Source organism: Anguilla anguilla, chromosome 2 (genome assembly GCF_013347855.1).
Source record: "Anguilla anguilla isolate fAngAng1 chromosome 2, fAngAng1.pri, whole genome shotgun sequence".
In the NCBI taxonomy this organism is placed as follows: domain Eukaryota; kingdom Metazoa; phylum Chordata; class Actinopteri; order Anguilliformes; family Anguillidae; genus Anguilla; species Anguilla anguilla.
This window is the reverse complement of record NC_049202.1, coordinates 65,021,012-65,048,821: the sequence shown is the minus strand read 5'-3', so window position 1 is coordinate 65,048,821 and position 27,810 is coordinate 65,021,012. Positions and strand designations below refer to the sequence as shown.

Sequence of the window (27,810 nt, the reverse complement as noted above, 5' to 3'; positions counted from 1 at the left end):
GGTGTATGTGCGTGTGTTTGTGTGTGCACGTATGTGTGTGTATGTGTGTATGAATGTTTGTGTGTGTTTGTGTGCATGTGTGTGTTTGTCTGTGTGTGTGCGCATGTGTGCACACGTGCATGTGTATGTGTGTATGTGCGCACGTATGTGTGTGTGTATGAATGTACATGTGTGTGCGTGTGTGTGTGTGTGCAAGTGTCAGGGTAACATGCAGTGGCTTGATAAAATATTAAGGTGTCCCGAGTGCTGGCCCTGCTCCTGCCCCGTACCGTCCCCCTCGCATTAACCCCACAGTCAGTGACATCTCCAGTCAAAGCACATTATCAGGAGATGCTAAGCAGCGCATTCTCTGGAGTCAGCAAAACCAGAGCCCCAAACCGTCCCCGTAAGTGAGGGAAAGCAGGCAGTGACTTTGAGACGCAGAGAGGTCAAGGTCAGGAGGCGGAAGTTCAGGACAGGCTCATCACGGAAGATGGATTGGATGCATGACACGCAAGAAGACGAGCAGACAGGACTCAAGGGGAGGTCACCCTAAGAGAGCAGCTCACTCGCGTGACACACACAAAGAGAGATGGCTCTTTTGGCACAGGTTACTGTGGGAATGGCTTTGCCCTCCAAACAAACATGTAGCAAATAGGAAGAGCCTTTCACTTGCATTGCCAGAAACCCAAGAATCAAAAAAGTATGAAGTACAGTCTACAGGAGTAAAGACAAACTCAGCCAGCTAATCTAATACACAACGTTTTGTGCAGCTTTTAGTGTGATGTTGAAAACTAGAAAGTGAAAATGTGTGTGTGTGTGTGTGTGCATGTGTGTGTGAACGGGCGTGCCTGCATGTGTGTGTGTGTGTGTGTGCACGCGTGTGTGTGTGTTTGTGTGCTTAAGACTGGTTGAATCATTCACTTCAGTTGAACTGGAGGCTGTGTTATTGGCTTGTTAATTTATTTTGCTGGTCCAGAAATATCCCTGAGTGGGAGTAGCCATTAATTTGGTACATTTTTATTTTGCATTTCTTTGCTCCGAAACAAAACAGGAGCTTGATTTATGTGTGTTGTTCTTTCCGACTGCTCACCCCCATTACAATGCGGCTCGCTCTCTTCTTATGAATCAAAGGCACAGCTCTTGCACTCATTGGACAGGTGCTGCATGTGACTGTTATGGCAGAGAAAAGCGGTCAACCTCACAGAACAGCTGGCCTACTCCCAAGAAGCCAGGACCACGTGGCGCAGTATTCTTCAGTCCTACAGGCCAATTGTCTAGATATACAATAGACCAGCAGTTCAGTAGTTGATTTGTCTAGTTTACGTCTGCAGAGGACCTGACCGGGCGAAATTGTTTCCTGGAAGCCTCCACAGACTTGGCGGCGACAGAAAGGCCAACCAATCGGCTCCCCCCCGGCAGGGAGCTCGAGGGTCGCCGACCCCGCCTCTAACCTCCCGCTAACATCAGGTCTTAGCTGGGGCTGCCCGCCGCCATCAGTAACAGCCGACCCTCGTTTCCCGAGCGCTGAGCCCCGGCGGTCGGTGTTCGTTTACGGCCTCCGCTGGACACAGGCCTGCGGTCGAGCGTGTGGAACCGCGTTAGGCTCCAGAGCTGAAGAGGCTTAAAGGTCATGGAGTAAACACAAGGGGAGCTTCAGAGAGAGAGAGAGAGAGGCTGGTGCACAGTTTCCCCCACTTGCACGTTTTGCCTGGTTTCAGCCTTCACTGGTCCTGAACTTTAACTCACAAACGTAAATACAAATGCAATATAAATGCAATGTAAATGTAGTAATTTCGGTGATCGCTAAAATTAACTCGCCAAACTGTGTTTGTGGGGAAAAAATCAGTGCGCAAACTTTTATTCGTAAGTCAAAATTAAAGTTAAAAATGTTTAAGTGACTCCCGTGACGTGTGTCTCCATTGCGGGGAATGACACTTCTGGAGGATCCGGTGGCTTGTGATGTCCGTGTCTCTGTTCAGAGAGCAATCGTAAGCACCGTGAGTTATGAGGCTGACAGAAAATGCCCGTCTATTGTAGAGAGGGATGATCGTCAGACGTTTTGCACTGCCCACCAGGCTGTCCTGACAAGGAGAGTGGGTGGAGCCACACACCAGTTGCCACGGTGACTTGGCTCATGCCACCCCACTTTGGAACGCCGTTACCCACACGCTGCTTGAATGCTAACCGCTATGGCGGTGCGGTATGTCCAAATGCTTTTTACAGCTGGACAGCAAAAATGTCACTGTTCAGATATCAGTCACTAAAGGCAGTGAAATATGAGATGGGCACTGTCAACAAAAACACGAAAAAACCACTATTTGAGAACACTGCACAATAGTTTTCTTTTCATTCTACGAATCACAAGCAATACTACAAGCATTCAACCAATTAGAGGGCACTGTTTGTTAGAGAGGGCCTTGGTGACTTTAATGTGACTGTAGATTCTGCCCTTTGAGGTTTCTTAAGCTTTCTTCCCTCATTTAGAGGCCTGGTAATTGGGACGTGGGTCAGAATGTGTAATTAAGGGGAAGCCGGGGTCATCATGACTGTGGCGCAGCTCATTGAATTGTCTCTGGAGCTCATAACCCTCCGGAGAGTTCGCCCCCGAATCTCCCCGTTTTACGCTTAAAATTATTATTAAGAGAAATTAAATAACCTTTTTTCAAATCGTAGCAGAGTCCAAAACACGGTCGTTTTCTATTCCCTGAAAAATTCCTCACGGGGTTTCACCACACAAGATGAGTAATTTATATAACGTGCACTGTTTTCTTGTGATTGCTCTTAGTATTTTGTCTGAAATGCCTTGTTGTTCTCTGTACCAGCCAGTACGGCCTGCACTCTCTACCCAGAAAGGAAGTGGGAGAGAGCGAGAGAGAGGAACCAAAGCATCAACTGATATGTCTTTGCACAACTGCCATGTAGACGGTCCCCAGTTTATTGAATCAGACTCCTGCATGCATGCTATCTCTCTTTCTCGTTCTCTCTCTCTCTCTCTCTCTCACACACACACGAACACATACACACACACAACAGTGCTCCAACAGTTCCAAATCACAACCATACAGAAACACACACATGTAAAGGCTAGTTTGTTCCCAGTACCTACGCACACACTCTCACGCAATTCACTTTGGAGCCAAAATGGCTCCTCACTTCAGTCTCTCACAGTCCAAAATGTGCTGATCTGCAGGAAGGGCAGGCAGACAGGCAATGCAAATAATGTCTTCCAGCTGTCTGAGTCAAATTGATAGCACACTACAAAGGAATACTGCAAACACTCATGAATACCCTCACAACAATCACACTTACACACACGCAACCACATTCATACGCAAGGACACACACGTGCACACACACACACGCAAGCGCGCACACCCAAACACGCAAGCACACACAGCCACAAGCACACACACACACACACACACACACACACACACACACAAATGCAAGCACACACACAGGCACACACAAATGCAAACACACACACACACACACACACACACACACACACACACACAGGGTCGTATCATTTACAAGAAGAGGAAGCAAAACTGAAAGGGACAACTGGGCACTGGCCGGCCTGTCCATAAGCATAAAAATGATCTATTTCTGTCATTTTCAATGGCAGCAGTTTCTGACCTCTGCCTTCCATTCTTCACAGATTATATTACATTAACTCTAACTACGCTGCATTTGCAACTACTTATGTCACTTTGATCGGCTCCCATGACAATACAAAAAAATCACACTTTGTCTGTGTGAATTTGCACATACGTGGTCCCAGTACATCAGGCACTGTCTGATGGCACGTTTCCCTCAATTACATCACAATTCAAACATGTGACACTGCCACGCACACATGCCAGCGTATGCATGTACATACTCTTACCCATACCCATACTGTACGGATGCACATGCACCCACACAGACATGTGCATACACACACACACACACACACACACACACTCGCACGCCCACACACACACATACACACACACACACACACACACACACGCACACTGCATTGCCAACATGCACTGCTGCAGGTAAAAGCTATTTGTTGAATCAGTCTTTACAGGAAGACAATTCTGTGCACATCTACAGAAAATGGCAATGGCATAATTATAGAAAATCACTGAAAGCAATGTGATTTATGCACTGACACCAAAATATTCAAATTACTGTGCATATAACAATTATATTGAAGCCAACTGTACAACAGTCAAATAATGGGAAATTATATTCCTGCTGAACAGTGAATATATTCTTTGATCAATTAAGTTATTTATGCTACAGACCCAAATTATGCAACTGCTTAAAATTCTCAAAGAAATGTACTGCATTCTAAATTATTTCATTTTGGCTTCAGTGTCACCAAAAATAACATTATTATCGAAACATAAATCAGAGTGAAATAGTAAAAAACAATGGAACAATTTTCCACATACATATTTTAATACAGTGCTTGATCATTTCAATTAGACAGACTGATTGAAAGGCCTTAAATATTCTTTCTAATTGAGCTCTGTGAAATAAAGTACCCTGGGAAATGAAGTTTTTAGTACAGAGCTTGTCTGGCACAGGCAGAGCTTTGTGAGTCAGCTTTGACTGCATCCTCAGCCTGGACGAGGCTGTAATCATGGGAAGCCTTTCTCCACCATGTTTTGTTTATGTATCATGGCTTCTCAATATTTTCAGTGTTAATTAGATGTGCGGTCATGGATGAGAGCATCGGCTCCCCCTGCGCGAAGCGGCGCCATCGACTGATTCATTAAGGTTGCGCAAATGTTTATTAATCAGTCCTCCGACGGCTTCTGCTTCGCGGTCACGTGATCGCAGGCAGGACCGCGGCGACGGCGACCGCGTCGCCATGGCGACCGACCGACTGCACAGCTCGGCACAGCGAGCCGCCTCGGCGCGCAGCGAACGGGGTGCCAGTGTTCTAGAACCCCCCATCCCGCGCCCCCGAGCCTCGACCTCCACCCGTGGGGCTTGCAGTCCCAATCTGGCCCCCGCTCGGACACTGACCTGAACTCAGTATTGGTATGAGGGTGCTTGAAAGGGGCAAGGGGGGTTATGTCTTCCCCGCCCCCTCCTTCTCACACTCTTCTGTGTGGGCCTGCCCCGCCCCTATGCCAGCCCGATTGATTATATTGGCTGGTGCGGTCAGTGCGTGTCTGCATGCGGCTGAGGTCGTCTGGGCCCCGGTTTCCGGACACAGCCAGTTTAGGCCAGAGCCCCATCCCTTGACCCAATCTAATCCCGTATGGATCACTGGCCAATAACCAGCCCCGGACCCTGCAGGGGACCCCCAGGCATGACCCACAAACAAGGACCGCCTCTCTCTCCCCAGCTACTGCCGAAGTAGCATCGCAGGGAAAAGGGGAATACAGTCAGGCCACGCTCTCTGATTCTCTCCCACGTTTTCTCTCTCTCTCTGTCTGTCTTCTCTTCATCTCTTTTACATTCCCACACTCTCAGCTGGCTCCCACCTCACTCTCTCTCTTTCTTCTTTCACTCCTTCTGCTTTTCTATCATTCTCTCCCCCTTCATTTTCTCTCATTCGCTTTCATCTCCCCAATTTTCTCTCCTTTTTTATTGCATCCGCATCCTGACTGTAGGATCGGTGACCGTGTTAATTCTGTTAGGTTTCACAGTTTCGGTTTCCGTTACAGCGTGCGGCAGTCGGTAACGGATCGGCAATGGACCTGCCTCTGGAGGTTAGCGTAGCTCCCTCTGCTCTCTGTTTCTGCTCCTCCCCAGCAGCAGCGGCTCAGCGCGGGAGCTCCGACCACGCGGCGGGCTGAAACCCGCCGGCGCCTCAGCCGAGCGGCCCCTCTGTGTTACATAATCGAGAGCGGAGACGCGCGCGGCCGCCCGAGCCGCCGCTCTGTCGCCAGAGCTGCGGTCGCTCGTAAAAGCTGCGCTCCGCCTAAGCGCTGCTGCAGTTCGGGCGTCTTCACGCGTGCTGCATGCGGTGAATTATGTGGGGTGCAGGCGCCATGGTGGCGGGGTTTTGTCGCCGACCCAGTGTTCCGTGCTCACGCTCTGCTCATGCTCTGCTCGCGCTCGCTCGCCGGCTCCTCGCTGCCGTCTCCCACTGCGTTGTGAGTGGGCGTGCTGCTGGTGCCGAGCTGAACGGAAAGCCACGAGGCCGGAGCTTCGCGGCGCGGGGAATCTGCACGTTCACGCCGAAGCCTCGCACTCCGCGTGGACGCCGTTTACCCGAAGCAGTTTACAACTCGCATTGTTGCATCTGCACATGCATTCGCCGTGCCTATTGAAAAGGCGCATTGGTTCTCAACACAAGTGGAGGAAGAGTTCTGATCCGCTGACAACTTCACTGGTGAATGAGAGACAATATTTTCCAATTAATTATAATAGTTAAATTTTCTTTTTTTACATTGAGCAGCTTATGAAACAACTAATGTGTATTAACTATACTTAAGTCGGTACAAATTAGTAAGGGACATTCATTTTTAAACTGTGCTGCTCTCTCGCCCGTACAGGGTGAAGTACTGTACTGTACAGCTACAATCAGAAATGTAAGGAGTGCCATGCCAAAGCTGTCCTACATTAATGTCTAAACCAGTGTTTCAAAAATAAACATTTTTGAATTTAAGTCTCCATAATATATATGGGAGATTTATTTTTTATTGCAAATAAATAAATAAACAAATGAATAAATAAATAAATGGTAGGTGTGTCATCCACAAGTTATAGAGGAGCATACCCCATACCTATATGCACCAAGATTTAGTCACCTTTCAGGGTTTCTCAGAGAACTAACCACAATGACCAAATACTCTCTCTCGTTACAGAAATCCTCTTATGTACATTTAAATATAGCCTGCACAGGTGCCTCTGTGCAATGACAGTTTTCAGTCTCTCTCTCTCTCTCTCTCTCCTTCTCTTTCTCTCTCCAGAATAAAGAATACCACAATTACTTTCCTCAAGGGACATGAGCCCAGTCTTTGAGTGCCCTGACCAAAATGGCCTATATAGCTTGCCATCTCATTGGATGTATATTGATGTACGTGAATCCTCTGACCGTAATGTCAGACTTTAATATGTACGGCCACCCATCGATGGTGCTACTTACATGTAGTAGAGGCAACATGTTGTGAGACAGTTTGACAAACGATCTGTCACTGTGAAAAAATGAGGTATTTAATGAGTGCCAGCAGCCTGACCATAACAAGCCTCTTGTTTAAATACTCACTTTTCAAACGGTAGTCATGGAAACAAACACTTTGCAGAAGTATAAAGGAGTACAGTAGGTAAGAGCTACGGCAGCTTTTTTTATCAATCGTATGTCACGCATGGACTGAATTTTTTAGTTGTTCCTTCAGCTGTTTGTAGTTTTCAAATGAGCCTCAAACTACTACAGCTTTCATCTGCAGTGTACTGAGCTGTATTCTGCGCTGTACACATATTTATTAGTAAACCGACACACTTACAAGAAAGCCAGCCACACTTCATTCAAAGAAAAACCGGGCAGGCCGGCAGTGTAGTATAATGGGTAAGGAGTTGATCTAGTAACCTAAAGGTCACAGGTTCAATTCCCCAGTAGGACACTGCCGTTGTACTCTTGAGCAAGGTACTTAACCTGCATTGCTTCAGTATATATCCAGCTGTACAACTGGATACAATGTAAAATGCTATATAAAAATTTGTACAGGTAAGTCGCTCTGGATAAGAGTGTCTGCTAAATGCCTGTAATGTAATGTAATGTTTTAACAGACAGCGCTGAGAAATATGCATTCCATATTCCATTCCATATAAAATACAGGCAAAAGTAAATTAGCATTCTCAGATAAAGTGACTAAGTTGGAAGACTGGTGCCACACCCGGCGTAGGCCGCAGATCCAGTACCCCCCACAATCGGGGGGCGAGAGGGGGTTCAACACATACCCCCACAGTCTTTCTGCGGCTCCAATCACTTTGAAACAAAGTCAGATGGGTGAAGATAGAGTCTTGACCTATATAGGAGAGCTTGTAATATTTATAGAAGTGAATGCCCTAATTGGCAGGCCATTGGGGGAGCTGTAGCCCAGTCCTGTCAGCCTGTTCACAAGCAGTTTATATACTTGTACATCGGCGGCCATTTTGCCTCCTCTTCGTCCCCCTTGTCTCCAGTGTCCGAGTACTGTAACGTCATTATTATAATTACCAGGCCTGGAATCATGACCAGTCAACTAACCAATGATCTTTGACCTTTCAATGTAGCTCGCTCTATGTCATCTGTCCTGGTTATCTTAAAATAATTGTGGCAATTAAATAGTCTTATAATAATCTCCATTCCCTATGGCGGTGATAACATATATGTGATATATCGTAAGGTATTGAAGGTATTAAATGTGACTGGTTTGAAATTTTGTCTTAAATAATTTTGATAATTTTCCTATGTGTTTTTAGTGTGTTTAGGGTGTCAGGTGCATTACACACACATTTACACTCATTCTAAGGATCGATGCAGTCATTTCATCTGTTGAGTGATGATCAGAGGTTTTCCCACACATAGATGTCACCATGCAAACATTATGGAAACATGGCAGCCTGTCTGTAAGGCTAAGTACCCGTCCCACACAAAACAGACATTCCTCCAAAGTTCCTCTCAGGAAAGGGGACTTACGTAAGAAGTATTCAGCGGTGTCGGCCTCATAATCCGTGTCTTCGGGAAAATGATCTATCTGTTTACACAGCCCTTTAAAGTTTCCTGCAAGAGATAAGAACAGCAAAGTTAGGAACCCAGAATCAGACATTTTAAAAATTGAAATACAACAATGCATATGACGTCAAAGTGCAATTTGCATTTGGAGTCCGTTGCTGTTGTCTCTCAACATCCAGACCAAATAAGTTTCATTGCCAGTAAAGCAGGTCATAACGAGGCTGAAAAATAAATCGGAATAAATCGATCAGAGACATAGCCAGAACATTAGGTGTGTCAAAATCAACTCTAGGAAGCAAGAAAGCACTGATAAGCTCAGCAACAGCAAACAACCTGGCAGACCACAGAAGACCACTGTAGTTAATGAACGAAAAATACTTTCAGTTGTGAAGAAAAACCCCTTTTCAACTGTCAAACAGGTCAAGAACACGTTCCAGGATGTAGGCATATTTGTGTTAAAGACTACCATAAAGATATGACTACACCAGCAGAACCTCAACGGGTTCACTGCAAGATGAAAACCACGTGGAAGCCTCAGGAACAGATCGGCCAGGTTAGAGCTTGCTAGAAAGTACATAAAAACTGTAGAGTTCTGGAATAAAGTCTTATGGACAGATGGGACGAGTATTAACCTGTACAAAAGTGATGAAAAGAGGAAAGTAGAGAGAAAGAAAGGAACTGCTCATGATCAACCTCCCCCCCTCCCCCCCAACCTCATCTGTGAAAAATGGTGGAGGTAGGGCATGTATGGCTGCCACAGATACTGGCTCACTGGTCTTTGGTGATGATGTAACTGCTGATGGTAGCAGCAGAATAAATTCTGAATTGCACAGAAACATCTCATCTGCTCAAATCCAAATGCCTCAAAACTCACTGCACGGTGCCACACAATGAACGCAAACACACTGCCAAAGCAACCAAGGGGTTTTTCAACGCCAAGAAGAGGAATGTTCTTGACCGACCAAGTCAATCACCTGTCAGCCAAGTGTGAATTATGTATGATGACTTCATTTCAGATGTTAATTTTTCCAATTACTTTTGCTCCCCTAAAATGGGAGGACAATGTATAGAAAAGGTTGTAATTCCAACACAGATCACCCGATATGGATGTAAATTTCCTCAAATTAAAGCTGACAGCCTGCACTTTAATCTCAGTGACTACCTATACAAGCAAAAAATATTCCAGTTATTGCCATTATTGCGAATATGCCAATATTCCATATAAGCTGTTTACATGGTTACTGAGAAGTGAACATTTTTTGAATTCCCGTTTACATGCAGCCGTGTATAGTCTGATTAAACATAAAACAGCCACGTAACATTATGTCCCCATACGCTCTTTATTTACCGTTAAAATTTTTAAAAAGGACAGTTCCACCCTCGGGCCAAAACTATTTTTTTTTTGCAGGGCCTTCCATCCTTGTGCCCTGTGAACTGCTGTCTGGCTCACGTTTAAAACACAAAGGGTAGTAACAGCCACGCTGACCATAAACAGCACCTTCAGGCTGTTTGTGTTACAAACTGTCATGAAAACCCCAATGGAGATGGATGTTCCAAATAAGCTGCACACATGCCCAAGCAGCACTCCAATAACCCAAGTAATATCAGCATATGCCAAATTCCTTCTACTGGAATATGTCAAATTGGGAATAAGGCTTTATTTTGCTATTTATTTAGAATATTATGCTTACATAACTCAAATTTTATTCAGGATATTGTCTTATTTGGAAAAATACTGGAATATGAGTCTGCGTGTAAAAATATTTTTTCATTTATTTATTGTATTTATTCCAAATCCAATGTGCTGAGCCAAAACAACAAAAACTGCGCCATAGTCCCAGTACTTTTGCCCGTAGGTGAAACCCATTTCAGACAGGTGCTGAAAAATGTGCCGAAGCAATCTGGGATACGTTCCCCTGGGCACAGCAGCGCTGTCCCACTAGGGTTTGAACCCACAACCTCGTGATCATAAACTGTCTCCCTCAAGTCTTACTCCACGCGGCAGTCCGGACAGGTAATCAATGCCAGCGTTAGTGCTGCAGTGATCAGGGTGTGTAATAAATGCCACACGTGTCACAGTGTTTGGGAACACCTGTGCTGTACAGTACGTGCACCTTAATATTAAGAGTGGAGCTTGGGGTGCACGGCTCGCTGCTGGTAGCCTTTTACACACAGGGTCCCTGCAGGAGGGATCAGCCTGCCACTCCACACGGAGGGGGGGGGGGGGTCTTAGCTCCTGATCCTTCGCTCAGTCATTTGGCCCATTTTTGCCTATGCGGAGGAGCGTCCGAACTCCAGGCCTTATGGGAAAACCGTCCGACCGGCGCTGGCCCGCGCAGACCCGTTTCGCTCGCACGAAGAAAAGAGGGAGAGGTTTTGATTCTCGTTCGGCTGCCATATTCTTTTTTTTTTTTTTTTTTTTTTTCCCCTGCAAGCACCTGTAATTCTCCAGGAACAGGTGTTTGAAAAATCGTTTTTTGGGCTGACGGGCGGGCCCCCGGTGCGCCGGGGTTAACCTGGGGAACGGCCGCCCGAGCGGAGCGGCGGGGGCGCGCGTGATTGACGGGCGGTAATCCTCTCGGAGGGACGGAGGGGGAAACTGCTGAGCCCGTGCGACTATCACTCTCACCCTAACCTTCCTCACGTCTGGAGCGCAATCAAACGGCTCCCATCGATTTTATTAGCCAGCTCTGCGGCTAATGGGGAGAGAGAGAGAGAGGGAGAGGAGGAGGAGGAGGAGGAGAGGAGGAGGAGACGAAAGGGAGGGGTGGAGGCTGAGCTGGAGGAAGGGAAGGAGTGCAGAGAGATGGATGAAGACAGAAAAAATTTGAAGGACAGGGTGAGGGAGAGGGAAAGAAAGGGGGAAAAAAAGTGAACAAGAGAGGGAGTGAGAGGTGGTTCTCGTTAAGAAGCTGTGGAATGATTGTGTGTGTGTGTGTGTGTCTTTCCGTCTGATTGAGCAGCACTGGTACTTACGCTTCTTGCCTCCCCAACCACAGCAATTAAACCGGCCCTCATTAATTGGTCATTTGGGGGTGAAAGACCAGTGGCTGACCTTCAAGGGAACACACACAAACACAGACACACGCATGCACAAACACACACACACACATACACACACACATTACGCACGCACACACACACACGCACATACACATACACACACACACTCACGCACGCACGCATACACAAATACACACGCAAACAAACACAAACACACACACACACACACACACCAGTTTTGTGTATGTGCCAACAATCCTGTCGACACCTCACAGTACAAACAGAATCCCCGCGTTGGAACTCAGGGCACATGAACATGGGCTCACTCCCACTCCAGGACAACCTCACTCCTCTGTCTCCATACCCACGTTTCATTATTTATGAGCAGCCCGCTTCATCTACATACACATTATGCACACAAGCTGCCAAACATGGATCTGACATTAAGCTCAAACATGCAGATTCTCAAATACGCATTCATGTGTGCCCCTCTAAAACACATGTCCACCCACATTACACTGACGCTACATGAGTGTACATATCTAATCACATTCTCTCTCTCTCTCTCTCTCTCTCTCTCTCTCTCTCTCTCGCATGTGCTCACATGTGCACATTCCCTTGGGAATGGAATCATTTATGACTGAAATTGCAAATTTCCAGAAACACACATGCAGGCACACACACACGTATGCACAAGCACATGCACACACACGCACACACACACACACTGCCCAGGCCTGCCGCTCAGCACTTGGCAACGATCTCTCAGAGATCTTGACAGCCCGGTCCCTCTCTCTCTCTTCACACACACACACTTCGGCTCCCCTGGCCTCAGCTGGGAAACGGACATGTGTGAACTGCAGAGCCGCTACAAGCCCTTTCAAAGGGCCCGGAAGGAGGGCGCAGGAGAGAGGGCAGAAGCACAAACACACAGATCTACTGCAGAGCCCTTCTACGAGATGGGGCTGATCCACTTCAAATCAGGGACAGAAGACGCCCACGGTGAAAACATTTGCAGCCGTTTCATTCACAGTCAAAGACTGCTGAGAACAGAGTGCTCACACTGCCGTGGTATTATTATGACATCTTTTTCATGATAAAAAAAAAAAAAAAATCCCCAAGTTCACCGTAATATTACCGCAGATTCATTCTTACATTGCTCCATCAATCATTGTAAAAAAATTACACAACCCTCACACTATCCTGCAATACTGCTCCAAATTCACTCTTGCATCACCCACATCTAAGCAGTATGTAGGGCAACATAAGAAATCAGACTGAGAGGATGTGATTCCTTATGAGGGTGCTACAGCAGTACGGTATTCTGATCTTCACTTAGCTCACACACATGGAGTCTGTTAACTTCAGGTGAGATCTGGGCTGGTTCATTGTACAGAATACAGTACTACAGGGCTAACAGGTTTATGCAGGGAAATGGCTGCTATTAGCAATACACAGCCATTATTGTCTTATGATGAACAAGTCACAAGTGGGGTCACAGAATTGATTCATCATTAGGGATGAACAGATTAGGAAAGTATCAGCGTTCATTAATAAGAACAATACAAAGAAAAGAAACAGAAAAATGCTGTTGCTATACAGTAAGAAAAAAAAAAGCCAAATCTTGCCTGTCTATGCAAAGATGCAACTGTAACAACATACCAAAATCTACATGCATTACAGTTCCAAACCCCCATTTTTCCATTTCATATATCAAAAAAGAGGGAAAAAAATCTTTAGCTACAAAACAGTTGCCATATTAAGCAGCAAATTAGGCCTCCCACAAATCTGACTGATGCAGGCCTGTACCTCATCGAGAACAATACTTCCAGTTTGACAGCCGAGTGAGCGGCAGTGATTGCACGGCCACGGCAGCAAAGCTATCATTTTCACTCCGATTCCCAGACAACACAAACATCAGGAGCAGCACTCTGGGGTTGTGTGTGTTCACACGGGCATCCGCAATTAGAAAGGAACAGTGGGCACTCTTCCGTGTTTGAATTCTGTGGAACACGTGGAAAATCAGCCGTTTCAGTTGGAAACGGCTGAAAAAAACAAAACTGTTTGCAGACTGGGCAGGAAGTCCTTGCCTTTATTATGTGTGTATATATATATATATATATATATATATATATATATATATATATATATATATACATACAGTAGTACAAATATGTCAAACCTGAAGTTCACTCAGGAGAAAATTATGTTAAATTCTATTCTATTCTATATTCTAAAACCAAAAAGAAAGGAACAGAATGAAATTGTTTTGAAAGTACATTAATACTTCACTAGAAGTTCATTAAAGAACTTCAACTGCCACCTACAGCAAATGTGAATGTCCATTGACACTAGTGATCACAATATCTACAATGCAGGTAGGCCTACATTATAGCCATAGATTACAGAATACATACATCATTCACTCTGCCCTAATACCAAAACCATGGCCCACATAATAACGAAGCTATGGCTCACATTTTACAGTATATTACGGTCTGAATTATTACCGAATTAAGAAAGGTAGGAAGGTAGGAAAAGTGCCCCTGCCTGTGCACGGGAAATATGAACGCAGGTGCGCTGGTGGAAATCCCACAGGAATATCCACAGAACCCCTCTGGCCTGAGGGGCATGTTCAGCTCCATGCATTCCCCACCACACCTTACTGATTACTACATAACATAAAAAAAATATATAACAAACCTGCACAACTAAAAATTGTTGTGAAAAGATCATGTAAAAAACGAACAATCATACAAAATGACAGAATCGTGAAATTCTTTTTCCAGCTGAAGTTTCGGGGCCTACAGTGCCGTACCCCTAAGTAGGACAGCTGAGCGCTGCGCTTTCAACATCTGATGGAATCTGGCTAAAATGACGTCTGCAGTGTTCTGTCGCTGCTACTCAAACATCTGATGGAATCTGGCAAAAAATGACCACCTGAAGTGCTCTGTAGAGCACCTAGTCAAGACCGTACTCAGAGTGAAGCTACTCTATGGCAGCATCAGTGTAGTGTGGAGTAGGAGTGTTTTCCACAGTTTTCAGAAACCAAGGCAATGGACCCTGCATGACTCCTTCAGAGCAAAGGATGGATGTTCAGAGTGGACTCAGCGATAATACGCTTAGGATGTACAAGTATGCTAATTCAATCATCCGTGTGTCTGTCAGAAAACAGAATGAAGGAATTGGTGCCGTGTGCTTTTCTGTGTAGTAAATGAATGTGAGAGAGAATCCTTACAGACCACCAACATGTCTTGCAGGCCACTACCGGAAAAGGCTATCATCAGCAGATGCCCGTGGTGGCCGTCAACAAATGAAGCACAACAAGGACGGGTGTGCTGTGCAAGGCATTCTGGGATGCCCAACGAGGTCTGCCTGTGCTAGTGATGTCAGGAGTGACCACGTTTGAATCGCACGGACTGTTCTGTTCTACAGCCACTCCTGAACAAGCATGTGGTCACGGGTCACCATTCACTTTAAAATGGAAAGCCCACCTGAGAAATTTTACTGGGAAGCGTGACCTGGAATGCTAATTTCTGTGCCAGTGGAGTGACCCCTACGATCTGACCTGTCTCCACCTCCACTCACTCACTCACCTACCCACCATATCAGGTTATGAGTCAGGTCTGACTGCATCCAGGACAGAACTGCACACACAGTCCAGTATGCACCCATGAACTCGCTTATACTGCAGAGATGGCGAATGTGCGTGTGCAGTAGATGGCATCGCAACACGCAGCACAAGTCAATCAATCCGTGCAATCTCTGATGCCATTTGACCTTGGAATGCTAGTCCCAGGTACTGAGTACCTAGACTCCTGTAACATGCAATGTGTAAGGAGTATTCCTCACTGACAAGAAAATATGATGTAAACTAAACAATACAAAATCCAATAAACAACATAGTTCATCTGCAGTTCTTTTAAAGGGTACAAATGGTTGTTCTTTGGAAGAAATTCTGTAGTTTACCCATCAGTGTTCAGTGGCCATGTACATCTTATCAGAGCTTGGATTAATTATAAGTTGTGATTCTGGAAACAATGTAATGATGCATTTAAATGAATGCCCACAGAGAAGAACATGTAAAATAAAATGGCCATTTCTATGCTTGTATTCAATCGCCTGGTATATGAAACATAAAGAACTGAATTAACGGACTGCATGTGTCCATTGTTAGCTTCCAAGGCTTCACATGCACCACCTATATAAAACCTGGACAGACTGCAGTATCAGTTAAAGAAATAAACATTTCTTCATTTGTGAAATGCTCTGATAACGCTGCTTCACCAGAAAGCAATAACGATTGGTATTTACATACTGTATAATGTGATAACACTATAAAAACTTGCTTATAGCATTTATTATCATAAAAATTGAAAAAAAGGAACAAAATTATATTTGATCATAATATTTCAGTATCATTCTCTCTTGAGCGGACGCAGCCATTTTTTTTTAAAGCAAGAAATGAGCCGATGCTTTAAAATTGAAATTAATGGAATGTATCGATTTAAACATTTGATTAGATCTTTAGCTAATAGGCATGTGTTTTGACAGTTGCTCTGGGCTAAGATGGGATTTTTCTGACAGGGGTCCAAGGCTCCCCACAAGTGACGCTGACAGGAAGCAGTTTCCACAGACCTGTGATTGAGAGCACAAGCCTCCATTAATCACAAGGCCTCACAGCCTGTAATGATGTCACCAAGCAAGGGGAAAAGGCCTCACAGCCTGTTATGATGTCATCAAGCAAGGGGAAAAGGCCTCACAGCCTGTAATGATGTCACGAAACAAGGGGAAAAGGCCTCACAGCCTGTAATGATGTCATCAAGTAAGGGGAAAAGGCCTCACAGCCTCTCTCAAGCCTCTCTCATGATGTCATCATGCCAGCAGAAAAGGCCACATACTCTCATTAAATATTATCTGACAGTGAATGTCCGAAAATCAAAACCATGGGTCAGCTTTTTTGTGCAAACTGAGGCATATACTGATTTCATGATTGTTGACAAGCTTTAGATTATTTAGCCAATTAGTCAAATTGTAAAAGTTTGTGAAATTTCTTACAAGTTCCACCATTGCTCTGAGGGCAGTGTCAGGAGAGAAATCAGTATTTTGTCCATTTACCAAATCTCTATGAACAGAAGTTGCTTTCTCCAGCTCTGGCCTGCCTTTGAACACAAATACACAGCACTGCAATAACGGCTCCATTAAGGCCATGCCCCGGTTCTCGCGTTGCGGTCCGAGGGGCGAGATGGAGTCTCGCAGGTTTCAGACGCCTTTGAATTAAGAGGAGATTTACCGCTGGAACAACAAGGGGCGAGAGGAGCTCCAGTCCCAAAATAATCACCGCTCCCACAAAGCAATCAAGAGGCCAGGCAGACGGGGCTTCGGCAACAGCAGTGACCTCTCCGCAAGATTCCGCCCGCCCCCTTGCCCTGGGAGGTCAGTGGGCGTGACACGGGTCCCTCGACCGCGTGACCCCGTCAGCTTTCCCTGACAGTCCGCACACGCATTTTTTATCACTGAGGCGACAACCAAGGCCAACCCTGTGTCCGAAATCAGTTTTTTTTTTTGGTAAATGGACTGCATTTATATAGCGCTTTTATCCAAAACGCTTTACAATTGATGCCTCTCATTCACCAGAGCAGTTAGGGGTTAGGTGTCTTGCTCAGGGACACTTCGACATGCCCAGGGCGGGAATCGAACTGGCAACCCTCCGACTGCCAGACAACCGCTCTTATGTCCTGAGCTACGTCGCCCCGACACCTTCATTGTTTTTGTTCACCATTGTTTCGCCTACAAGGGCTTCCTTTAAGTCCGTGGCGTTTCTGAATCGACTCGTGGCGCAGACGTAATCACATTGCAGATTACAGACGTGTCTTTCTGCATACAATATTAAGGCATAATAACGTGCTGAGATCAGCTTCTCCTTCAACGTATATGCTCAATATTGACTTTGCGGCTTTTCACACATATTGCTTTTCATTTCTGTGGGGTACTGCAATAATGTTGAAAAGAGAGAGAGAGAGAGAGAGAATGTGAAAAAGAACACATGTAGAAAACAGTAGGGGAATGATAAAAGAATAAATAGAACAGACATAATAATAATAGAATAAAAAATGCTTAGCAGGCTCTTAAATTCAAGGTAACTTGCGTAACGCTACATTCCCTCAGATTTTATTTTGCCTACAAATTTTGTATCTACAAATACAGTTCAGGTAAAATTCAGGTCCACCTACCACACACAGTATTCACCCACCATCCTCAGCATCCTGTGCCCTGACTACCTCTCCACATTATTACCCCTGCACAGGTTTAAGAGGACACTCAATCGCTTAAAAATGCCTTTTCCCCAAAAAATATTTCCTTCCAGTGAATGCGCATGAATGTGGTCATAGGGTCACTCAGGTGATACAGGTCTACCATAGACACTTAGGGATGTGAATGAAGGGTGGAGGTGGAAGGGGGCACAGCTTTTTGAATCCAGGCCAGCCATGTTTCATGCCTGAACATGGACCACGTTTTTGATCAGGTCCAATACAGTCTCTTAAGCCTCTCCAGAGAGCACTTGTTTCTATTATTCATTGCGTTTAGAGCGGCACCAAAATCACAAATTTTACCAGTCAAAATGACGACAAAAATTTTTTACGGAAAAGGCAATATATGGACCGCACTGATATTTTTATCTGATTGCGCATTTTCTCTTCGAAACTGAATCTGAAGGACACCTGAAGGACATGAATCTGAGTTAGGGTTAAGAAAACGGTAAGTCTGAGGGCTGAGGCAAGATTACGGTTGTGTTCAGCAGCTTGAAAAAAGGTCAAGACGTGGGTTCGTTTTTGATTTTGGATGAGCCAAAAAAAAAATTATAGTAGCATGCATACCTATGACCATAAACAGATCTATAATATATGCACATTTTCTCAGGGAAAACATACTGTAATATTTTGCATTGTATTATTGTATTCATGATATTTACTTTCAATCATTTTTCAATTATTTTAAATGAGCAATCAGATGTTTTCAAAGGTACCTATGGCTTCAATTAGGTCTTAGGGCTCAAATTAGGGTTCAGCTACGGTTAGGGTTAGGGTTAGAAATATAATGTGATGAAGGATTCTTAGTCATTCTCAGTTGGTGGACTACGTACTCTACATGTTTAGGTTCTCAAGATCACAAAGTTAGCGATGCTTTATCAGTGAGCCACAGCCTTTTAGACGCTCAGTCCGGCAGAGAGAACATTTAAAGACCCCACGAGTCCCTTCAGCCCACAAACAATGCAGCAGATTAGGGCATAAATTGGGAATTTTATTTTATCACAACGTTTAACTCCCGATTTACTTATTTTCCCGCCACACTATTTGATTAGCTGAAAAGGCGATATTATTGAAGGCCTATTAAAGACAATGGAGAGCTTTCAATTGCCTCCTTTTTCAAATTAATTTGAAAGGAGTCGTTACTGTCCGTGTTAATATGGCCTGCTTGTGCACACAGCGTAATGTCACAGACAAATACCCGTGATAGAATAACCTGCAGGTGTCTAGCAACCGTAGAGCTAAACATTCAGTGTTAAGCAAACTCTGCTACAGTTACTTGTACTCTGACAGAGTTCATTATATCCCTACTGGACTCATATACAGGATATTATAATTTAATTAATGCTGAATAGTTTACCGTGTGCAAGAACGGGAACAAACCCTTGTGCCCTGAGCACGCTGATACTGATACATCACTTCCCGATTGTGATCAAGGTCAATAAAACAGGGGCAAGACAAGACTGTGACCAATCCATTTATCAGAGCCGAACCAGAACTCCACGCAAGCAATTAAATGTCACATGCAGAGAAAAGGGACTGACTGTGCTCACAGTACCAGAGGTGGAAAGCCCAGGGGTCAGAAAGCAAAAGTCCTGCCGTGTGTTTCTTTCACCCATGAGCACAGCCAGCTGATTTCACTGATTACTTCTACGTCCTGGCTGAAGAATTGTGCTCATTTGCAAATCCAGGTGATTGGAACAAAATACTGGGGAGGACTTATACTTCCTGAGCCCGGAGTTCCCATCTCTGGTAGGCATGCTTCACAGTTCTCGACTTGGATTTTATTTTTTATTTTTTGGCTATTGTTCCTCTAATGCGCTGTGGCAAAAGCACTGCATCAAAAGGAAAGCACAACACACATTCTGCGAGCTTTAGGGCGATTTCAGCGTATTATCAGTGATCTTATTTTCTTGCGCGGGGACATCCCGTTCAGAACCTGGAGTTGTGCGGTTCTGCAGTCTCTCCCGTTGCTCTGTCTGGCCCACAGGCCCGGGGCTGGGCTGGTTCCGTCAGGGCAGTGCTGCTTTTAATGGACTCGGCTACAGGGAAGCCTTCCTCGATAACTGCCCTCCAGCAACTGCGGCCACCTGGTCCATTCCAGGCTGTGCCGGATGGATCTGGACGGCACACGCACAGAAGTGACAAACGGCCTGGGATTTTACAATGCATTTCCAGTGCAGTATATTACCGTCTCCCACAGGCCAAAGCTTTGAATCAGCTCAACCCAAAAGTCGCCGTGTTCCACGACTGAAACAAAAGGTACAACTTCAAACTCCTCCAGTCCGTCTCCCTTCTCTGCTTCTCTAATTCTCTTACATATTCTCTCTCTCTCTCTCTCTCTCTCTCTCTCTCTCTCTCTCTTCACTTTATTAAGTATCTGTTCCTGCCATTTTTGAACCGACACAAGTATGGTTCAGATTGGCTAACTTTTACTGTCATGTGGGCGTATATTCAAGAAATTATCGACTTGACCGACTGAAAGAAAAAACCCCAATATCAACAACAAAGATCCCCAAATGTTCCTACTTTCTCCTGTTAAATCCATTCAGTCATTCCTCTGTCTTTCCATCTTTCAAATTAAGAGCCGTGCCCTGTTTAACCTACGGAAAATAACGGCAGAGAGCCAACGGCATCCTTCATGGCCGCCATTGTCACTGACAGCAGGAGTGGAGAAACAGCAACAGTGCTAATGTCTATAATCAGGCGCATAATCCTTCCAGATTTTTTGTCTTCTCCTAATAGCTCGGGCCTTGTTCGGGGGCCCGTAGTGCTGCAGGTGTTGCCGGGACACGCACGGCAGGTGGTGCCGACTTCAGCCCGGTTTACCTCCACCTGAGCCCATTTGCGGCAACAGATGTGTGTGGAGACAGAGCCATGCGTTACACTAATCAGCTCTGCCCAGGTCTGTTCCAGCACAGCCAGGAGCCCACAATACACAGAGCGTATGGCTAGGCATGCTTCTACCTTACGTGCACTTGAGAGAGAGAGAGAGCGCATGTACGTGCTGTACTTTATCTGTATACGTGTGAGCACGAGCATTTGTGCGTATGTGATTGTGCGAGTGCCAGTGTATGAAAGTGCAAGCATTAGTACTGTATGTATGTGTGCATGTAGGTCGGTATGTGCGTGTGTGTCTCTGCAAAACATTTCTGCATATTTCTTTGTATATCTGTATTGATGTATATTTCTGTGTGTGAATGCGCATCTGTGTATATGTCTCTATGCAATGTGTGTGTGTGTGCACGCATGTGTGTATATGCATGTGCTTGCATGCGTGTGTGTGTGTGTGTATGTGTGTGGGCATGCGTGTGTGTGTATGTGTGTGGGCATGTGTTTGTGTGTGTGTGTGTGTGGGCATGTGTGTGTGTGCGTATGTGTGTGGGTGTGTGTGTGTGTGTGTGTGTTTACTAAGACACCCCAGGGCGGCTGCCTTAATAAAGATGTTGTGATGGAGGGAGAGGTGCAGAGAGACAGCAGGGCCTCTGATCCTGAGCCAAAGGAGCCTGCACCCCTCAGGGCTCTCTCTCTTTCTCTCTCTCTCTCTCTCTCACACTTTCTCTCTCTCTCTCTCTCTACCTGTCATACATGCTTCTTCTGCCATGCCCTCAATCACTGTCACTCCCCCATTGATACAGCCACACCCCTGCTTAACCCTCGTTTGTGAGGGTTGCCCAGTCTCCTGCCCCGCCCCGCAGTCACCCCACAGACCCATTCCACCGGACACACACACATACCACGGCCCAAACTACAAAACCTCCACACACCCATTCCACTGGACACACACACACACACACACACACACACACCTCTGCCAAAACTACAAAACCACCACAGACCCATTCCACCGGACACACACACACACCTCTGCCCAAACTACAAAACCTCCACAGACCCATTCCACCAAACACAAACACACATACCTCTGCCCAAACTACAAAACCACCACACACCCATTCCACTGGACACACACACACACACCTCTGCCCAAACTACAAAACCACCACTGCCCCTTATAATCTTCACAGTTACAGAGTCATGTGCTTTAACTTCAGCCATACGATCACACAACTCACAGAACATGAGGAAAAGAAAAAAAATTTTTTTAATCTAAGATTAACTGTAAAATCATTACAGCAGTGAGCGAAAAAAAAATCACTAATGACAGTATTCTGGATGCTAATGCACTGTGTGAAGTTCAAGATGATGGTTTAATTCCAGCATGAATGCCTGGCTTCCACGTCCGTACGAGAGCAAAGCTTGAGCTTGCTTTTCACATCAAAGATGGTGTCTCCTCAAAAGAAGATCTGGTGTGCCACATCTGCTCATGGGGGAATTCAGCTGCTGTAGGAGATAGTGTCAGCTGGGCGGTAGCACAGAGCAGAGACGTGAATCAAAGACAAAGCTTTCTTGCTGTACTGTACATACGCCCTGGCCTGCTTTACCCAGGTTTCCAGGGCAGCTGCTGCTGCGTGTGTGTGTGTGTGTGTGTGTGTGTGTGTGTGTGCGACCATGTGACACAACACCGCCCAGCCTCACTGGACAAATAGGAATTCAGCTCGGAGAGAAAGATTCGGAGCTGGAGCCAAGCAGGATGCCCAAACAAATCGAACCGATGCCAAAGTCTACATGCCTACATCTGTTCGGTAATGCAGAACACTATGGACTATGGTTCTGCAAAAAAAAAAAAATGGATACAATTAAATGCAAGTTGTCAGAACGAGTACAGCAATTGTTAAACGGCCTAGGACAACGCCGACGGTGTTGCTGCAGTACCTCATTACACTCGCGGTTTTACGGGAATGAGTCACGTGAAAGAGGATATATGAGCGCTTATGCGGTAACAAGCATGACTGGCGATACAGGAAGATGAAATTTCACTGTTCTGGGAAAAATGAGTCATTGGCATTCCGGTCAGTGTGTGACTGGTAATCCAGTTCAAGCACGGCATTCCCACTCCAGAGAAAGACAAGCCCACTCAGGACTGTGGTATTCCCATTAGATTACAGGAAAGGGTCACCCGTGCCACCCTCAATGAAAACCAGGGACAGACATTAATCCCAGGTCAAGTTCTGTCAGTTTTAAATTTCAGATAAAAATTTCCAGCTCTTGCATTATTTATTGATGTATGTACTGTCCAAATAATCAAAATAAATACATATAGGGGCGTACCACTCTTACAATATGCAAACCCACCCCTCAGTCTAATGCTATGCCAAATGATGTATTGCAGAGACAATCAAATAATGGTACTTAAACATCAGCCATAGTCCCTTGTCCATTAAGACTAGGCTTGTAGTGAATAAATCAGACATTATGGAGAAGTGAGCGCTGTCGCCTCACAGCAAGAAGGTCCCGTGTTCGTATTCTGGCCTGGGCCTTTCTGTGTGGAGTTTGCATGTTTGCCCCGCGTCCACGTGGGTTTCCTCCGGGTACTCCGCTTTCCTCCCGCAGTCCGAAGACGTGCAGGTAGGCTAACTGCCCGTGTGAGTGAATGGTGAGTAAATGGTGTGCGTGTTTCCAGCGACAGATTGGCGGCCTGTCCAGAGAGTAATCCTGCCTCTCGCCCAATGCCCAATGTCGTTGAACACCCATGACCCTGACCAGGAATAAGCGGGTATAGATAATGGATGGATGGATGGGGAGGTGTATGTCAGTATGACTCTTAGGCTCAGTGGCCTCTGTGCATGGACGCTTGGTCATCTGTACAGGGATCCAGTTTCTCTACGGCTCTGTTAAACCCCAGGAAAATGTAAAACTTTTGGACCCGACATCTGCGTCTTCCCCTCGCCCCTCATTGTAAAAAAACAAAAAGTGGGCGAGAACACTCCCCTCTTCCCGTCTCCACCTCCCCGCCCCACATTTTCACAGAGGGACCTGGGACGCTTCTAAAAATGGCTGCTGAGGGATCTCTGACTCCCGTTCCCGGATATCTGTGTCAAGTCGCACAAAAGGGGGCGTGGCCGTGCTGGCGGGCTTCGCGGCTTGGCCGGCCTCTCTCAGTGAGGAGAACCGCATTCATGCGCTTTTCAGATAACAACTCCAGCTACAGTGCATAACTTGCATTTCCACACGGTATGCGTTTAATACAGGCGGCGAAACGGCAAAGAAATACGGGTTGCTTCTTGTGTGAAGGTACAGTGGTGGCCCTACCCTCCCCCCCCACCAATATGCCATAATGCTGGCATGGAACCTGTGGGCTGACTGACTTCATTGGCCTTTCTGAAATGGGAGTGGTACAGCGAGGATTTATGGAGCCCATAATGAGTCAAGGGCTCTCAGTCACTTTTAATAAAATACTTCATCCTATGTTGGCTCATTCGGTTCTCAGAGATGAGCCCCACCGTTTCAGATTGAATCTGAACTGTGCCAGTGCCCACTGTGGCTGGTGGACCCAGAGAGTGACACACAATTGGTGGTTGCGTTGCCCAGGGTACAGAAGGGCTCAGTCGGCTAGCATTCAGTGTTTTGTTGCTAAATAGTAGCCACCGCTGCGCAATCGGGTGCCCATTGACTGCAAGTTAAAGCCGCATGTGAAAGGCCTTCCTCTGACGAACTTAGCTGCAGTCTGTGCTCTGCCGTGTGAAAAGAAGCATCTGGAGACACAGCGTGTTTCAGAGGAGAAGAAGGGACTACACTCTACGCTCCCAAATCAGCAGAGGACTTTGCACATGAACACAGCTGTGGTTGCAGACAGTTTGGCATTTCAAATTTGGGTGAGAACTGGACATAACTGGATATATATATATAGCTGCATAAAAACTCAACTTCTTCCCCAAAATTGCAGCTCTGCTCTGTTTGACTAGTAGTGCTTAACAGTTCCTGTACTGCTTGTCCTTCTCATCTGATTCTGAAATGCACTCATGCAGCAGGACTGGGCAGCCACAGGAGCAGCATCTCAATAAGGGTGTCTCTCAATGACACAAAGCAGCACAGCTTATTCTGTGCCTGCCGGAAGGTAGAAAAGCACAGCTTTTGCAGATGAAACGGTGCAAATAAAAGGTCTGTTTTATGTTTTCTTCACAGAAGAACAGTTTGGCATGTTCATTTCGTTAATGGGCACTGAGCTCAACTTGCCAGACAGTGCACGTGAAGAGAAAAAAGACACAGAAAAATCGCATTCGTTTGTAGGTCAAAGTCAAGGTCACATGTTGACTGAATCCAGGCCCGTGTCCAAGGCCTGCCAAGTCTGTCAAGTCATGAAGCGGCAGACGAGACTGAAACACGTTGACATCGCAAGACACTACATCTCTTTCCCAGCGTGTGAAATTCACTCACGCGGCGGATTGCACTTAATGTTCACCCCCCCCCCCCCCCGCCCCCCCACTCCGCCCCCCCGCCAGCCACGCTTTGTTATCCTTCACAGGCCTGAAAATGCAAACACGTCCAGTGCCAAGCCTTTCGCAAGCGAAGTGTTGTTCACGGGCGCACCTCCGCTGGTCGGCCCGAAGGGACCGACGGGCTCTGCGCGCGGCGGCGCCGCACGAACGCGCCGGTCGCCTCCGGTCGCCCCGGCCGGGGCCCCGAACTCGTGGCGCCTCGCGGCGGGAGCGTGCTTCGCCCCGGCCGCTCGTTTGTAAAGCAGACAGGAGAGCAGCTCCGGGTTACTCTAATTAACAAGCCCGCGCGCTGCCAAGCCCCGCGCGCAGCGGAGGCCCTAATTTGATTTGCGTAGCGGTGCGGTGCTGATACCAGCCCAACTGTGAGACAGCCTCACTCCTCACCCCCTCCTGAGAGAGAGAGAGAGAGAGAGAGAGAGAGAGAGAGAAAGGGAGAGAGAGAGAGAGAGAGAGAGGGAGAGAGAGGGAGAGAGAGAGAGAGAGAGAGCGAGAGAGAGAGAGGGAGAGGGAGAGAGAGAGAGAGAGAGAGAGAGAGAGAGAGAGAGAGAGAGAGAGAGAGAGAGAGAATGAGGGAGGGATGGAGGGAGGGAGATAGATAGGGAGAGGTGCTGCCCTTTAAGTTACATCCCTGTCCATCAGACGCTCACACAGATATAAATGCACACAAACGTGCACGTATGCACAAATACACACACACGCTTGTACACAGACCCATGCAAGCACACATACACATAGGAATCATACAGTCTCACGTGTGCACATACACAGACACAGAGAAGGACCCAGAGGGAAAGAGAGAGTCAAAGACGAAAAATGGGGTAAAGTGAAAGATGTAGATTGAGGTACCAAGAGAAAGCGAGGGAAGGTGGGAGGGAGAGAGAGGCAGTGAAGCACAGCACAGATTTAGTGGGAGGAAGTGCCATAGGTTGTTTCACTTAGTTAGTAGGACACACTCTACCCACTGTTTCCTGTCCTCTGTAAACTTCAGTCAAGTCTTCCATCCCCCCACCCCCACACACATCTACACATAAGAGCGCACACACACACACACACACACACACATACCTTACCCCTGTGGTACCTGTGATTATCCTCCTCTCTGATGAGCTGCTGCTAGCAGGAGCATGCTGTGTGAGTGTTAGATGCTCACAGAGCTGTTGGTAGCAGGGGCATGCTGTGTGAGTGTTAGATGCTCACAGAGCTGTTGGTAGCAGTAGCATGCTGTGTGAGTGTTAGATGCTCACAGAGCTGTTGGTAGGAGGAGCATGCTGTGTGAGTGTTAGATGCTCACAGAGCTGTTGGTAGGAGGAGCATGCTGTGTGAGTGTTAGATGCTCACAGAGCTGTTGGTAGGAGGAGCATGCTGTGTGAGTGTTAGATACTCACAGAGCTGTTGGTAGCAGGAGCATGCTGTGTGAGTGTTAGATGCTTACAGAGCTGTTGGTAGCAGTAGCATGCTGTGTGAGTGTTAGATGCTCACAGAGCTGTTGGTAGCAGTAGCATGCTGTGTGAGTGTTAGATGCTTACAGAGCTGTTGGTAGCAGGAGCATGCTGTGTGAGTGTTAGATGCTCACAGAGCTGTTGGGAGCAGGAGCATGCTGTGTGAGTGTTAGATGCTTACAGAGCTGTTGGTAGCAGCGGCATGCTGTGTGAGTGTTAGATGCTTACAGAGCTGTTGGTAGCAGGAGCATGCTGTGTGAGTGTTAGATGCTTACAGAGCTGTTGGGAGCAGGAGCATGCTGTGTGAGTGTTAGATGCTCACAGAGCTGTTGGTAGCAGTAGCATGCTGTGTGAGTGTTAGATGCTTACAGAGCTGTTGGTAGCAGGAGCATGCTGTGTGAGTGTTAGATGCTCACAGAGCTGTTGGTAGCAGGAGCATGCTGTGTGAGTGTTAGATGCTCACAGAGCTGTTGGTAGCAGTAGCATGCTGTGTGAGTGTTAGATGCTCACAGAGCTGTTGGTAGCAGCGGCATGCTGTGTGAGTATTAGATGCTCACAGAGCTGTTGGTAGCAGGGGCTTGCTGTGTGAGTGTTAGATGCTCACAGAGCTGTTGGTAGCAGGAGCATGCTGTGTGAGTATTAGATGCTTACAGAGCTGTTGGTAGCAGGAACATGCTGTGTGAGTGTTAGATGCTCACAGAGCTGTTGGTAGCAGGAGCATGCTGTGTGAGCGTTAGATGCTCACAGAGCTGTTGGTAGCAGCGGCATGCTGTGTGAGCGTTAGATGCTTACAGAGCTGTTGGTAGCAGGGGCATGCTGTGTGAGTGTTAGATGCTTACAGAGCTGTTGGTAGCAGGAACATGCTGTGTGAGTGTTAGATGCTCACAGAGCTGTTGGTAGCAGGAGCATGCTGTGTGAGTGTTAGATGCTCACAGAGCTGTTGGTAGCAGGAGCATGCTGTGTGAGTATTAGATGCTCACAGAGCTGTTGGTAGCAGGAGCATGCTGTGTGAGTGTTAGATGCTCACAGAGCTGTTGGTAGCAGGAGCATGCTGTGTGAGTGTTAGA

At 46.4% G+C, this 27,810-nt stretch overlaps 1 protein-coding gene across 1 annotated transcript in view; it reads right to left on the bottom strand.

Annotated features, from left to right (window-relative positions):
• cacng2a (calcium channel, voltage-dependent, gamma subunit 2a) overlaps positions 1 to 27,810 on the bottom strand; it is a 68,804-nt gene that overhangs the window by 5,557 nt on the left and 35,437 nt on the right. The window contains exon 2 of the mRNA XM_035403042.1: positions 8,618 to 8,701. Within this exon, the coding sequence (XP_035258933.1) occupies positions 8,618 to 8,701 (84 nt within the window). The remainder of the gene's footprint in view (positions 1 to 8,617; positions 8,702 to 27,810) is intronic.